Source organism: Canariomyces notabilis, assembly GCF_033297395.1.
Source record: "Canariomyces notabilis strain CBS 508.74 unplaced genomic scaffold N656scaffold_6, whole genome shotgun sequence".
Taxonomy (NCBI): domain Eukaryota; kingdom Fungi; phylum Ascomycota; class Sordariomycetes; order Sordariales; family Chaetomiaceae; genus Canariomyces; species Canariomyces notabilis.
In genome coordinates this window covers 263,396-273,399 of record NW_027041828.1, presented here as the reverse complement: position 1 = coordinate 273,399, position 10,004 = coordinate 263,396, and the positions used below count along the sequence as shown (strand labels likewise).

At 56.5% G+C, this 10,004-nt stretch overlaps 3 protein-coding genes across 3 annotated transcripts in view; all 3 read right to left on the bottom strand.

Moving 5' to 3' along the window:
• The window catches only part of N656DRAFT_705813 (UAA transporter), a gene marked incomplete at both ends in the record, with an annotated part of 1,417 nt that extends 290 nt beyond the window's left edge, over positions 1-1,127 (bottom strand). The window contains 2 exons of the mRNA XM_064811303.1: positions 20-816; positions 895-1,127. Coding sequence (XP_064671679.1) covers positions 20-816; positions 895-1,127 — 1,030 coding nt within the window. The remainder of the gene's footprint in view (positions 1-19; positions 817-894) is intronic.
• A 1,396-nt stretch (positions 1,128-2,523) lies between these two features.
• N656DRAFT_788366 (uncharacterized protein) lies at positions 2,524-3,760 on the bottom strand (the record flags this gene model as incomplete). Its single annotated transcript, XM_064816685.1, has 3 exons — positions 2,524-2,667; positions 2,728-3,299; positions 3,355-3,760. 3 exons carry the CDS (start codon positions 3,758-3,760, stop codon positions 2,524-2,526), a joined length of 1,122 nt encoding a protein of 373 aa, XP_064671678.1.
• A 3,858-nt stretch (positions 3,761-7,618) lies between these two features.
• N656DRAFT_767132 (RNI-like protein) lies at positions 7,619-9,739 on the bottom strand (the record flags this gene model as incomplete). The annotated part of the gene is made up of 1 exon (XM_064813535.1): positions 7,619-9,739. The coding sequence occupies one exon, from the start codon at positions 9,737-9,739 to the stop codon at positions 7,619-7,621; it is 2,121 nt and encodes a 706-aa protein (XP_064671677.1).
• Between the last annotated feature and the right edge of the window lie 265 nt (positions 9,740-10,004).

Here is a 10,004-nt window from a genome sequence, read left to right as displayed (position 1 = left end):
AAGGGTGGAAGCGACTCACAGATAAACACCTGCCCGACGCACCCGCACAGCGCAAAGCCCAGCACATCCCTCCACACGGCGGGGTGCCTGCGCAAAAAAGCCAGCGCCGCGGCCAGCTCGCCCGCGCCGCTGCCGTTGACGTCCATTCCGAACCACTCCCCGAACGGGGTATGCACCAGCCAGGGGCTCAACAGTAGGTAGCCGCCCGTGAGGGCGCCCGAGAGCAGGTTGTTGGCGGCCATCATCTGGGGGCCCGTATAGGGCTGGAACGTGGCAAAGATGTAGTCCTGCGTGCTGTTGGTGAGGCCGTCAAACAGCAGATTAATGCCCAGCAGCAGCATGCCCCAGGCCGTCTGGCCGCTGTTGCCGCCATTGTTGTGCTGGTGCTTCTTCTTGCTGCCCGAGTGCAAAGTAAAGACGGCCACGCCGCACGTCACGGCCGCCACGACCAGATACTTGTACAGCGGGTAGCGCTTGCGGAACAGGGTGATGTGCAGGAACATGACGGGCAGCAGCTTGCAGCTCTTGGCCAGGATGTACGTGATGTAGTCGATGTGGGCGAGCGCGGCGTAGCCGAACGGGGCGGCGAGCGCGTTAGTGAAGGCCACGAGGAGCAAGGGGCCCAGAATCCGCCGGTTTGGGATCATGGGCGGTGTCGGCTGACCTCGTGGGGTGCTGAGTATGGAGAAGAGCTTGCCGCCGGCCGCGGCAAAGAGCGATTGGATCGTCAAGAGGAAGACGGAGAACTTGAAGCGCTCGTTGGAGGGGCCGTAGGTGGTGGTTGTGAGTTTCTCTTGGAGATAGGCCCATGTTAGACTAGAGGATGGAGGAAGAAGCCAAAGTTAGCTGCACCAAGTTATCAGGGAGGAGTCAGTCAGGGCTATAGCGGCTCACAAGGAGGCGTAGATGCCGGCAATGTCGATGATGAGCGTGACGATGCCCGCCTCTTTCTTCTCGACTGACGACTTGCCCAGGGACGCATGGCCATTGGCCTTTTCATTGGCCATTTCATTGGCCTTCTCTTTCATCCCAGTCGGTGTGGGAGATAGTGGTGTTCGGTCGTGTTTGCTAGCGTACTCTGACGACGGTTCGCGGCGGACTGGCATCGCCTGCTTCGTACGAGCCATGGCGAGACGGGTTTTTGGCTGGAGGCCCGAGAACCTTGATAACTCTGTCCCTGTTCAACACGAAAGCGATCGCGATACAAGCGTGGCCAGTCGTGAACTCGAAAAGTATATACTTTCAAGCTCGTGCAAGGACCAGGAAAACAGGAAAACGAATGCAAGTTAAAACGAAGGATTGCGGCGTCGGGAATTGATGAGGCCAACGGCCGCCATCACGAAACTTTGGGAGAATGCCAATTGCCAACTGCACACCAATGTCCAAACATGGATTCGGACAGGCTGGCTTTTCAGAACGCTTCCCCACAGCCTAAACCCCTTTTAGGGGTCCATTGCACCATCGCGCTAAAACAGCTGGCCCGGGGACAAATTTAAGGGACATGTGACCCGCCAATTCGGGAATTGAGCCGCCGGAGCCCTGCCGCTAAGCGCTGTTTTACAACTGCCGCTACCAACTCTGTGGGTGTTCCACGGAGTTAGCTCCAGCTAGGTAGTGCCCAACTTCTACACATTTTCTTAGGGGAACCAATAATCACAGTCGTGACATGAGATACGGACGCGTTCATGATGCTGATATACTTATTTGTTCCCGTCTCCACCTAGATGTCTCGCCTAGACATCTTAAAGACGTGGTGATAGTGTGACAAAGACAGGGCGCGATGAGGAGCTACCTAATGATGACGGTGATGAGGAGGCCGCACATTTGTGCCATAGCCCCTTCCCGCTAAGAGAGTCGGAGTGGGCACAGATAGGCTCGCACTCGTGGTCGGTATCGAATATACTGAGATGAGGTCCAACCTTCCCGCGACGAGGATATGGGGTCGGTTGAGAGGCTAAGCGGATGGCTAAAGGCTGCTAGAAACTGAGATCGGAATGGTAGCCATGGAGTTTCGGTATCAATTTTCGGGAAAGAATCCGTCACAAGGCCGATGAGGAAAGCGTGGACGGTTGCGTCCAGAGTCAGACCAAGCTTGGGCCGTCAACTCAGTGTCTCCTTCGGCAAATCTCTTGCACGAACTCGAAGCCCCTGTCATGGCGGCGCGGCGGCATGAGGCGGTGGAGTAGCCGGTCTGGGTTCCCCTAATATAGGGGGTGATGGTAGAGTGAGTGAAACCGGTCTAAAAGAAAAAGGAACAAGAATAAAGAAGAACCCGGTGAAATGCTTTTTTCGATAAAGGAGCCGTCGTCACGTCATATCCCACCCGCCGAATAATACGCCTTGCGGCTGTCAGATCTGGAAATGACCCATAACGAGGGGCTGCCAAATCCGACCCAACCCAGGAAGATTTCCCCGGAGAACGTTGGCTGGCCAGTTGGTAATAATCCCACTCGTAACACCAGCGGTCACAACATGTACGGCTTATCAAAGCCTGTGGACCGGTTCATCATCATCCTCCGGGCACTACTCGGAAGGCTGAGCGGCCTGTTGTTGGCGCCGCATCTTCTCCGCCTCGAGGTTTTCATAGAGGAGGAACAGAGCTGTCTCATTCGCCTTTGCAGTGCCCATGATGGTGAACATCCTCTCACCAGTCTCGTCATGGGGAGCCTGGACGCCTCCGTTAGCGGAATGTGAACTGAGGATCGCGCCAAAGCCGGCCGCTCTCACCTTGGCGATGGAGATCCGGGCGCCTGAAGTCTTGCGAATTTCGCTGATCTTGGAGCCCTGGCGTCCAATAATGCAGCCAACCATGTCTGCAGGAATGCTAATGTTCTGCGTCTGGATCTCCTCCCCGTTTTCATCGTGGGTCGGCGGACCACGGGCAGCTGCATCGGAATCGGAGCGGCGATTGAAGGGTCGAGGCCCGCCGTTGCTGAAATCGGCACCATTGCCTGTTCGCGTGACACGAGAGCCACTGTACGGGCCTCGGTCCTGTACGTAGCTGCTGGCCCCCGCGAGGCCGGGTGCGCCGGTACCTTGGGTCCGGACGACGGGATTATACAAGACTGTCCCTGTGCCCCGTTGCCAATCATCGATTAGGCACTTGCAAATCTCCCACACGGCCCGTTGGATGCCCTCAGGCGTGCCTTGAACCTCGACTATGCGCTCCGTGGACTGCGGCAGCATCTCCTTCTGCGCCACCATGCGCACGCCCGATACATCCTGGATGTGCTTAATCTTGAGGCCCTGCCGGCCAATGATGGTGCCCATCTGGTTGTGGGAGATGAGCAGTTTGATTGCTGCACTCAACAGTCAGCAGCGCTCAAAGATAAATCAACATTCTCCAGGCCATACGGTGAGTGCCGTTGTTCTGAACGACGCCGCCCATGCCCATGGCCGGGGCACCTTCCAACAAAGCTCGGGCAACAACGGCATAAGCCCTTGAGATTGCCTCACACCCGCCGGTGATTGTCAAGACTCGATCGTAGACGCCCTGTACAACTTTGCTAACGCCAGCCTTCACGCCCGTTTCGTCACGAAGATCGGCGACATTCTTGCCGCCCTTTCCGATAATGACTCCAGCCTCCTTAGAGGATACAATCGCCCGCAATGTCAGTTGAGTTTGAGCATACTCTTCATCCGTTTTCGGCGCCGGATCTCCATCAGGACCCAGGCGAGGCTCGTCGCCGAGCTTTAGCTGTTCAATCGACTCGGAGAGTTCAGCGCCATTGTTGAGGTGCATGTCTTGCGGGCCGGACATGTTGGTGATGGACGACAAGAGCACGCGTTGTAGAGGACTCTTGAATTGTTAGTGGGCGTGTCGAAGAGGAGCGGGATCAGCCGTCTCGATTTGCGCAGAGGCGGTCGGTAGGAGTGTGACGTGATGATTGGAAACTTTGTGATGGTTAGTCTTGGTGACAGGAGGGCCAAGCTCCCACCGAAGATTGCGCCACGAAAACAAAATACAAAGAAAGCGAAGAGGAGGCACCGCAGCAGAGCAATATCTACCATGGGGTATCCAATGTTGTTCTGGGAAATTTGCGCTTGTTTATCCCTTCCTCTTGTTTGACCTTTTCCACCTCGTTTTTGTCTAGTAGTTCAATATGTGCGGAAAGGAAGGCGAGCGCAGGTGACAGGAGGAAACAGGCGCGCCATGGAGAGCTACCCCGGCAGCCGATGGCGGGGCATTGTCCACATACCCTTTTGCAGCAGGCGGTGGGTGGGCAGGCCCAATTGGCGTGCTGGGTTCCAACGCGGGCTAACCTTCAACGTTACCTACCAGGGAATGAGCTCTGGCGGCGGGGCTCCTGGACTGTGCGCAGGCCAGGGGAGGGAGATAAGGCGGCGGAAAGCAGAAGAGGAGCGACCGGGGACTGGACCTGAGAAAGAGACCCGGAAAATCGAGGATCCGGGAGCCGATAGGCGGGGCGCGGGGATGATATGTAAAAGGTTCCAATTCCCACCGTGTGAGAGATGTCGGGTGAGGGATGTGAGGATGGAGAGAAACGAGGAAGAATGGCAATTCAGGGAGAAGGGGAATTGAGAAATAAGGTAGAGTTCACCGCATAAGAGGCAGAAAACCGTGCGGAGGAAGGAAGAGAAGGAAAGCTTGAGAAGAGAAGGAAAGAGGGGTCAACAGATTGAGAGGGCAGAAGCTTTAGGTGACGAACGGCGAGAACCAGGGCAGTTGAAAGAACACCAGCCAGAGTCGAGAAGCGAGAAACAATGAGCAACACCGGCCAGCAACCTGGAACCAGCAGTGTCCAATGACCACTGCGAATGCTAGTAGGCATGATGTATGTACTGTACATACAGGCATGTATGTACATGTAAGGTACTGCACAGGTATTACCTACCTTGCCTCTCTTGCATAACATTAGCCACCTACACAGAACACTGTGTGTGCGAAGCGAAAACTGAACAGGACTGCCCCTGGCCTCTCAAAGAGTCAGATATCGAGGCTAAGCTAACTTAGTTTCTCCTCAGGCTCAGGGTGAGCTCAAGGGTCCCGCCACTACCTTACAGAGCAACTCTGATGTCTTCCACCCAGGTACGGATACCTTACATACAGTACAAAGTTACAATACAGTACAATAGAGATGCTACTGCTCTCAGCTCATCTGATCTTCACTTCCCCGCACCAAGAAAGCCGTCCCACGAGCAAGTGCCATCGACCAGTGCTACTACACTAACAATCAACCTCCGGTCTCAACGGTGTCTTCCCTTTTGTGGATTGTGCTTCTATGCTTCATGTATTGAGAATCGTGATAGGTCGGTCCTCCAAGCTCTCAACCCTACGGAGGTACCTGGGCCTTCACTTCCTCGTCGGCCTTTTCCCTCCCAGATCACCGCTGCAACGGCACTCCTTGCGACAACTGTACCAGTCAATTAAAGGGCAGAACTGAAGCAAACCTGGAAGGTGCTACACTAGCACCTGCTTGTCTGCGCTGCCCTGTGACGCTGAGAGTCCTGCTTCTGCAGCGCATCTCGACCGCAAAGAACCCAAGAGTACTATCATCCAAGCTACTTCGAGTCCCCGTAAAGCTTCCCTGGGATACGGAACTCCTTGGCCTTCGCTCTTCTCCGGCCCCGGGCTGGGCAAGTGCGGGGTTCGGACTGCCAGGCAGGCAAGGGAGCTTCTTCAAGACTTGTGTGGAACAACGACAGTGATAGGCTTTGGATGCGTACGAGACGCCATCCCGCTCAGCTGCACCCGCCGCTCGAGAGTTTTAACCCCAGTCGAAGCAGGGCAGCCCGCCATTGGTCCATCGCCGATGACCTACTCGACGGTCTCGCGATGCCGCTCATCCGCCGGGATTGAGCTTTCCTTAGTTCCTCTGCTTCGTTGACGCTGCCTCCAAGCAACGTTCTTTGTTATCATTCGTATGGGGGCCGGCAAGTCACAGTGGACGATGCCTAACCGGCGGGCCTACTTTCTAGCGAACCTGTGGGGGTGACAATCAAGTCGTCCTAACTCCTAACCCCTAAGCAACCCACGCGTTGTATTACCCCCATCTGCGACCCCTCACCCACATTCCATCAGAAATGAGCATTCCCTGGACGGACACAGGAGATCGACTGGAAGCGGCTCTGAGCCGGGGAGTTTCGGACCTTGATATGGGTCGGATCCTATTTCGTCTTCATCATACCTGCGTCGAGATGGTGCCACAGACCGGATATGGCGACAGGTCCATTTACGGGAAGATGGATGATATTCGCAACCAGAAATCCTGTTCATCAGATCTCTCTCCCGCCTGGGGTTGTGGGGGGAAAGTGGCCTCTGCACGCCCCTAAGAGGGAGGTTATATGCTGTGCTACTCGACACTGCAGGGCTCGCAGCCGCGAGCGGGAGGACGAGAACCGCAACAATGCGAACTGCCTGATTGCGAGAGATGACGTTCGATAACCACTAGGGTCGTTCACCCCACCCTCTCATCGGCACCGGCTGGAAGTTCGTGGTCTCCGACTGGCCGGTTTCGAATACTCTGTCGCCGGGTCCCGGAACGGTACCCTCCCTCCCACCCTATCCCTGGATCAGCAGCTCTCCCGCCCTCTCTCAACGGTTAGCTGGAATGTAGCCATTGGCATGCGAGAGCTGCTCAATTGGCCTGCCAACCACGGTATGAAGCGGGGTCCCCGGGCATTGACCTGCCGGGCCTCAGCGATGCAAGAGCGGATTCGCTTCCCGCCGAATGGCCGGGGAAAGCAATCCGTGAACTGGTCAACAGGCAATGCAATGCGGCTTTGCAAATCCTCTAGGACCCTTCGCACCTAGAAACTCACAATAACAGGCTGATCCTAATACTGTCATGTGATCATTCCATGCTGCGGCGGTTTGCCGTCTGCCAGAACCAGCAGGGACTTGAGTACTACCTATGTAACAGAAGTCCCAACAGCAATACCTAACTCCCGATCCGCATGGCACTACCGGGATTGCTGCACTTGACTTGAACACGGGCCTCTGGCATAGATGTTCAACTTACTCGCACGTCTATACGCTACAACAGGTGAGCAGCACAATGGTGCCAGGACTGGGAAAAGGAGGAAGCTGGACAAAACTCAACAGCCCGTTTCGTCCCCCTAAGAGGGTGAGTGAACTGGGCTATGTAAGCCGTCCCCGGATGAGATCGTAGGAGGGCCATCCCGGTTAGTGAACGAGACAGGGTAGAAAAATCTAATCTTCTTATAAGTGCTGTAAACCTAGAGCAAGACGATCTGATGATGGATGCATGTAAAAACACAATAATGCTACGCAGTTCTCTAAGGGAAGGATGTAAACGCCCGGAAAGGCGCCAAAGACCGTAAAGCAACCCAGGGAAAAGATTCCACCACCCGATCTCTCGTCATGCAATCCATATCGAAACCTAACTCCCAAGCCAAATACAGCCACAAGCCCAAACCCATGCAGTACTCCTTGATTCGCCCATCCTCCGCCGGTGATTGCCCATATCATCACGCCATATGCCACACCGTGTCGCCTCATATCCCGTCCGCTGTCGTAGCGTAAATCCAAAGTGCCAACCGACCAATGTGGGCCAGCCAAACTCAGCAGCATCACTGGCTAATATCCGCCACCTGATCTCTCACCGCGAACCACCAGATGGGTGAGGAAGCAGTCTCACATAACAAGGCAACCCGTCGTCCTCGCCCTCCTCCTCCCCCTGCCGCCAGCGCCAGGTCCGCTCCCGGCACCACCAGCACCGCTCCCTCCGGCTCCTCCGGCGCCGCCCTCCTCCTCGTGCAGCTGCTGCGCTTCGCGCGCCCGCCGCCTCCTCCGCCGCCTTCCGGCCGCCCCGGAAACTCCCGCTTCTTCGTTTGCCTGCATGTAATCCGCCCATTTCCTCTCCAGCCTGTCGGCGGCCGCGACGTCGCCCCTTAGAACGCGCTTCGTGTGCTCATCGACCGTCTGCTGCCAGCCATAGAAGCACTTGAGAGAGATGACCTCGGCCGGCGGTCGGGCTGACGCGGCAGGACAAGAAGCAGCAGCAGCCTTGCCCTTTCTCGCCCTCGTGGCCGCTTCGGCATTCCGGCTTAGGACCTCACGCACACCGGTCCATGTGACGTGAGGGCAGTCGTAGACGACCAAGCTGAGGCCGACGAACGGGAGGGACGGCGGGCGGGACGCAGAGTTGGACCGCTCGCGTACCATGGCGGCGGCCTCGGCCAGCACTAGGTCGCTTATGCGCGTGTTGTCCATGAACACGGTCTTGAGGCGGGTGCAGCTGCGCATGACGGGCAGCATGCCCGGATCGCCCAGGTTTTCGCAGTAACTGATGCTGAGATGCTCCAGGTATGGCGCGCAAGGGGCCTTGGCAAGGTGCTGGGAGAGAAGGCCGTTGGTTAGTTCTGAGAGGTCTTCTAGCTCGAGGTGGGTAAGACGAGGAGTTGATGCTAGGATCGGCTCGAGGGCGGAATCAGTCAGCTGAGAGACCCCTGATAGCTGCAGGCCTTCCAGATCTGGGACTAGGTAGCCCAAAGCTTTGGCGCCATTGTCGGTGAGCTGTGAACAACGGGTGAGATCAAGATGTCGGAGCTTGCGGGGAGGTACGACTGGGCGATCGGTGAGGCAGTCAATCTCGGGGTCTGGTCCGTGAATCATGGTTTTGAGGGCGACATCGTTTAACTCTTCGCAGCCGGCCAGGACCAGCCGCTCGAGTCTATTTGTTTTGAAAATGACTTCGGCCACATCAGTGTTGCTGAAGCCCTTGACCTCACCAGCTCGGAGATCTTTCAGTTTGGGGCATCCTTCAACCACAAACTTGATGCCTCGGGCGTCCATTTGCTTGCACCACGACACATTGAACACCTCCAGCTGTGGGCAGGAGTGAGCTATGATCTTACAAGTGGCGTTGTTGACAGCGGCGAGCCCCGTGAGGTTGAGGATAGCAAGCTTCTCGTTGGCTTTTAGTAGGCTGTGTAGGGTTGACCGTTGAAGATTTCGACATCCCTCCAACGTGGCATTGATCAGATTTCGGCATGCGTTGACTATGACCTCGGCCCGCTTGTAGTGCTCAACTTGAACGCAGCCCCGGAGATTAAGGTCCTTTACAAACGGCCCGGCCGACTGAATGATTTTAGCGAGGGATTCGGCGGGTATCTCGCGGTAAAACTCGGATGCGTCCAAGCTAGTCCACAGCTGACCGTCAAAGCAAAGCTCGTAGAAGCCCTTGGAGACTCTCGAAGCTCGCACCAGCTCTTTGGGCCGGAGGAAGGAGAGAACGTGAATCTTAAGCTCAAGAGGTATTCCGCTCCATATATCGACCGCCTTGGTCTTCTTTCTGAGCGCCATTGGCACAGAAACAGTGGTCGGTGCAGCCATCGCGCATTCGACCCTCCGATTGGGCAGCTCGCATTCAGCTTCGTCATCTTGGCACTGCTCGACCATCGGGCTGGCTGGCGTCGACGCGCCGGTGCCTGAGCTGTTCGCTGTAAACGTCTGGGAGAAATAGGAGCCTGCGCTCGGTTGGCCAAAAGGAGAAGCGGTCGAAGCCAGGCTCACACAAGACAGAGTGCCCGACAGCGAGTAAGGGCTGCTTGCGGCCCTCGGGCGGCCGGAACGAGTCAACGAGGGCGAGGATGAGATACGCTGCAGGCCACGGAGTAGTCTTTGACGCCCTCCTTTCTTCAGCCGTGCTTCTGCCTCGTTCTCAATGCCTCCGTCGCCGGATAATGCCCCATCCTGCACGCCAGGGCTCTGAGGCGTGTCCGGGAGGGGTTGTATGACATCGGAATCGTCCATGGTGGTGGCTGATCCGGGATGGGCTGAAGCCGATCGTGTCAAACAACAGAGAGAGCCAGAAGACAAGTCGTTTGAGTCTCGAAATAGTGTGGGATCGAAGTTTGCTCTCCGTCTCGTCAGGTGTTGCTGTTGGGACCGATGAGCCGGTTGGTGTTGTTATCAGACGGCCGCTTGTTGTGATGTCGATGTGGTGAGCGGGGTCGAGATGCAGCCCAGGGCCAAGTGGGTTGAGTGGGCAGGAGGTCCAGATAAGGGGAGAAGTAAC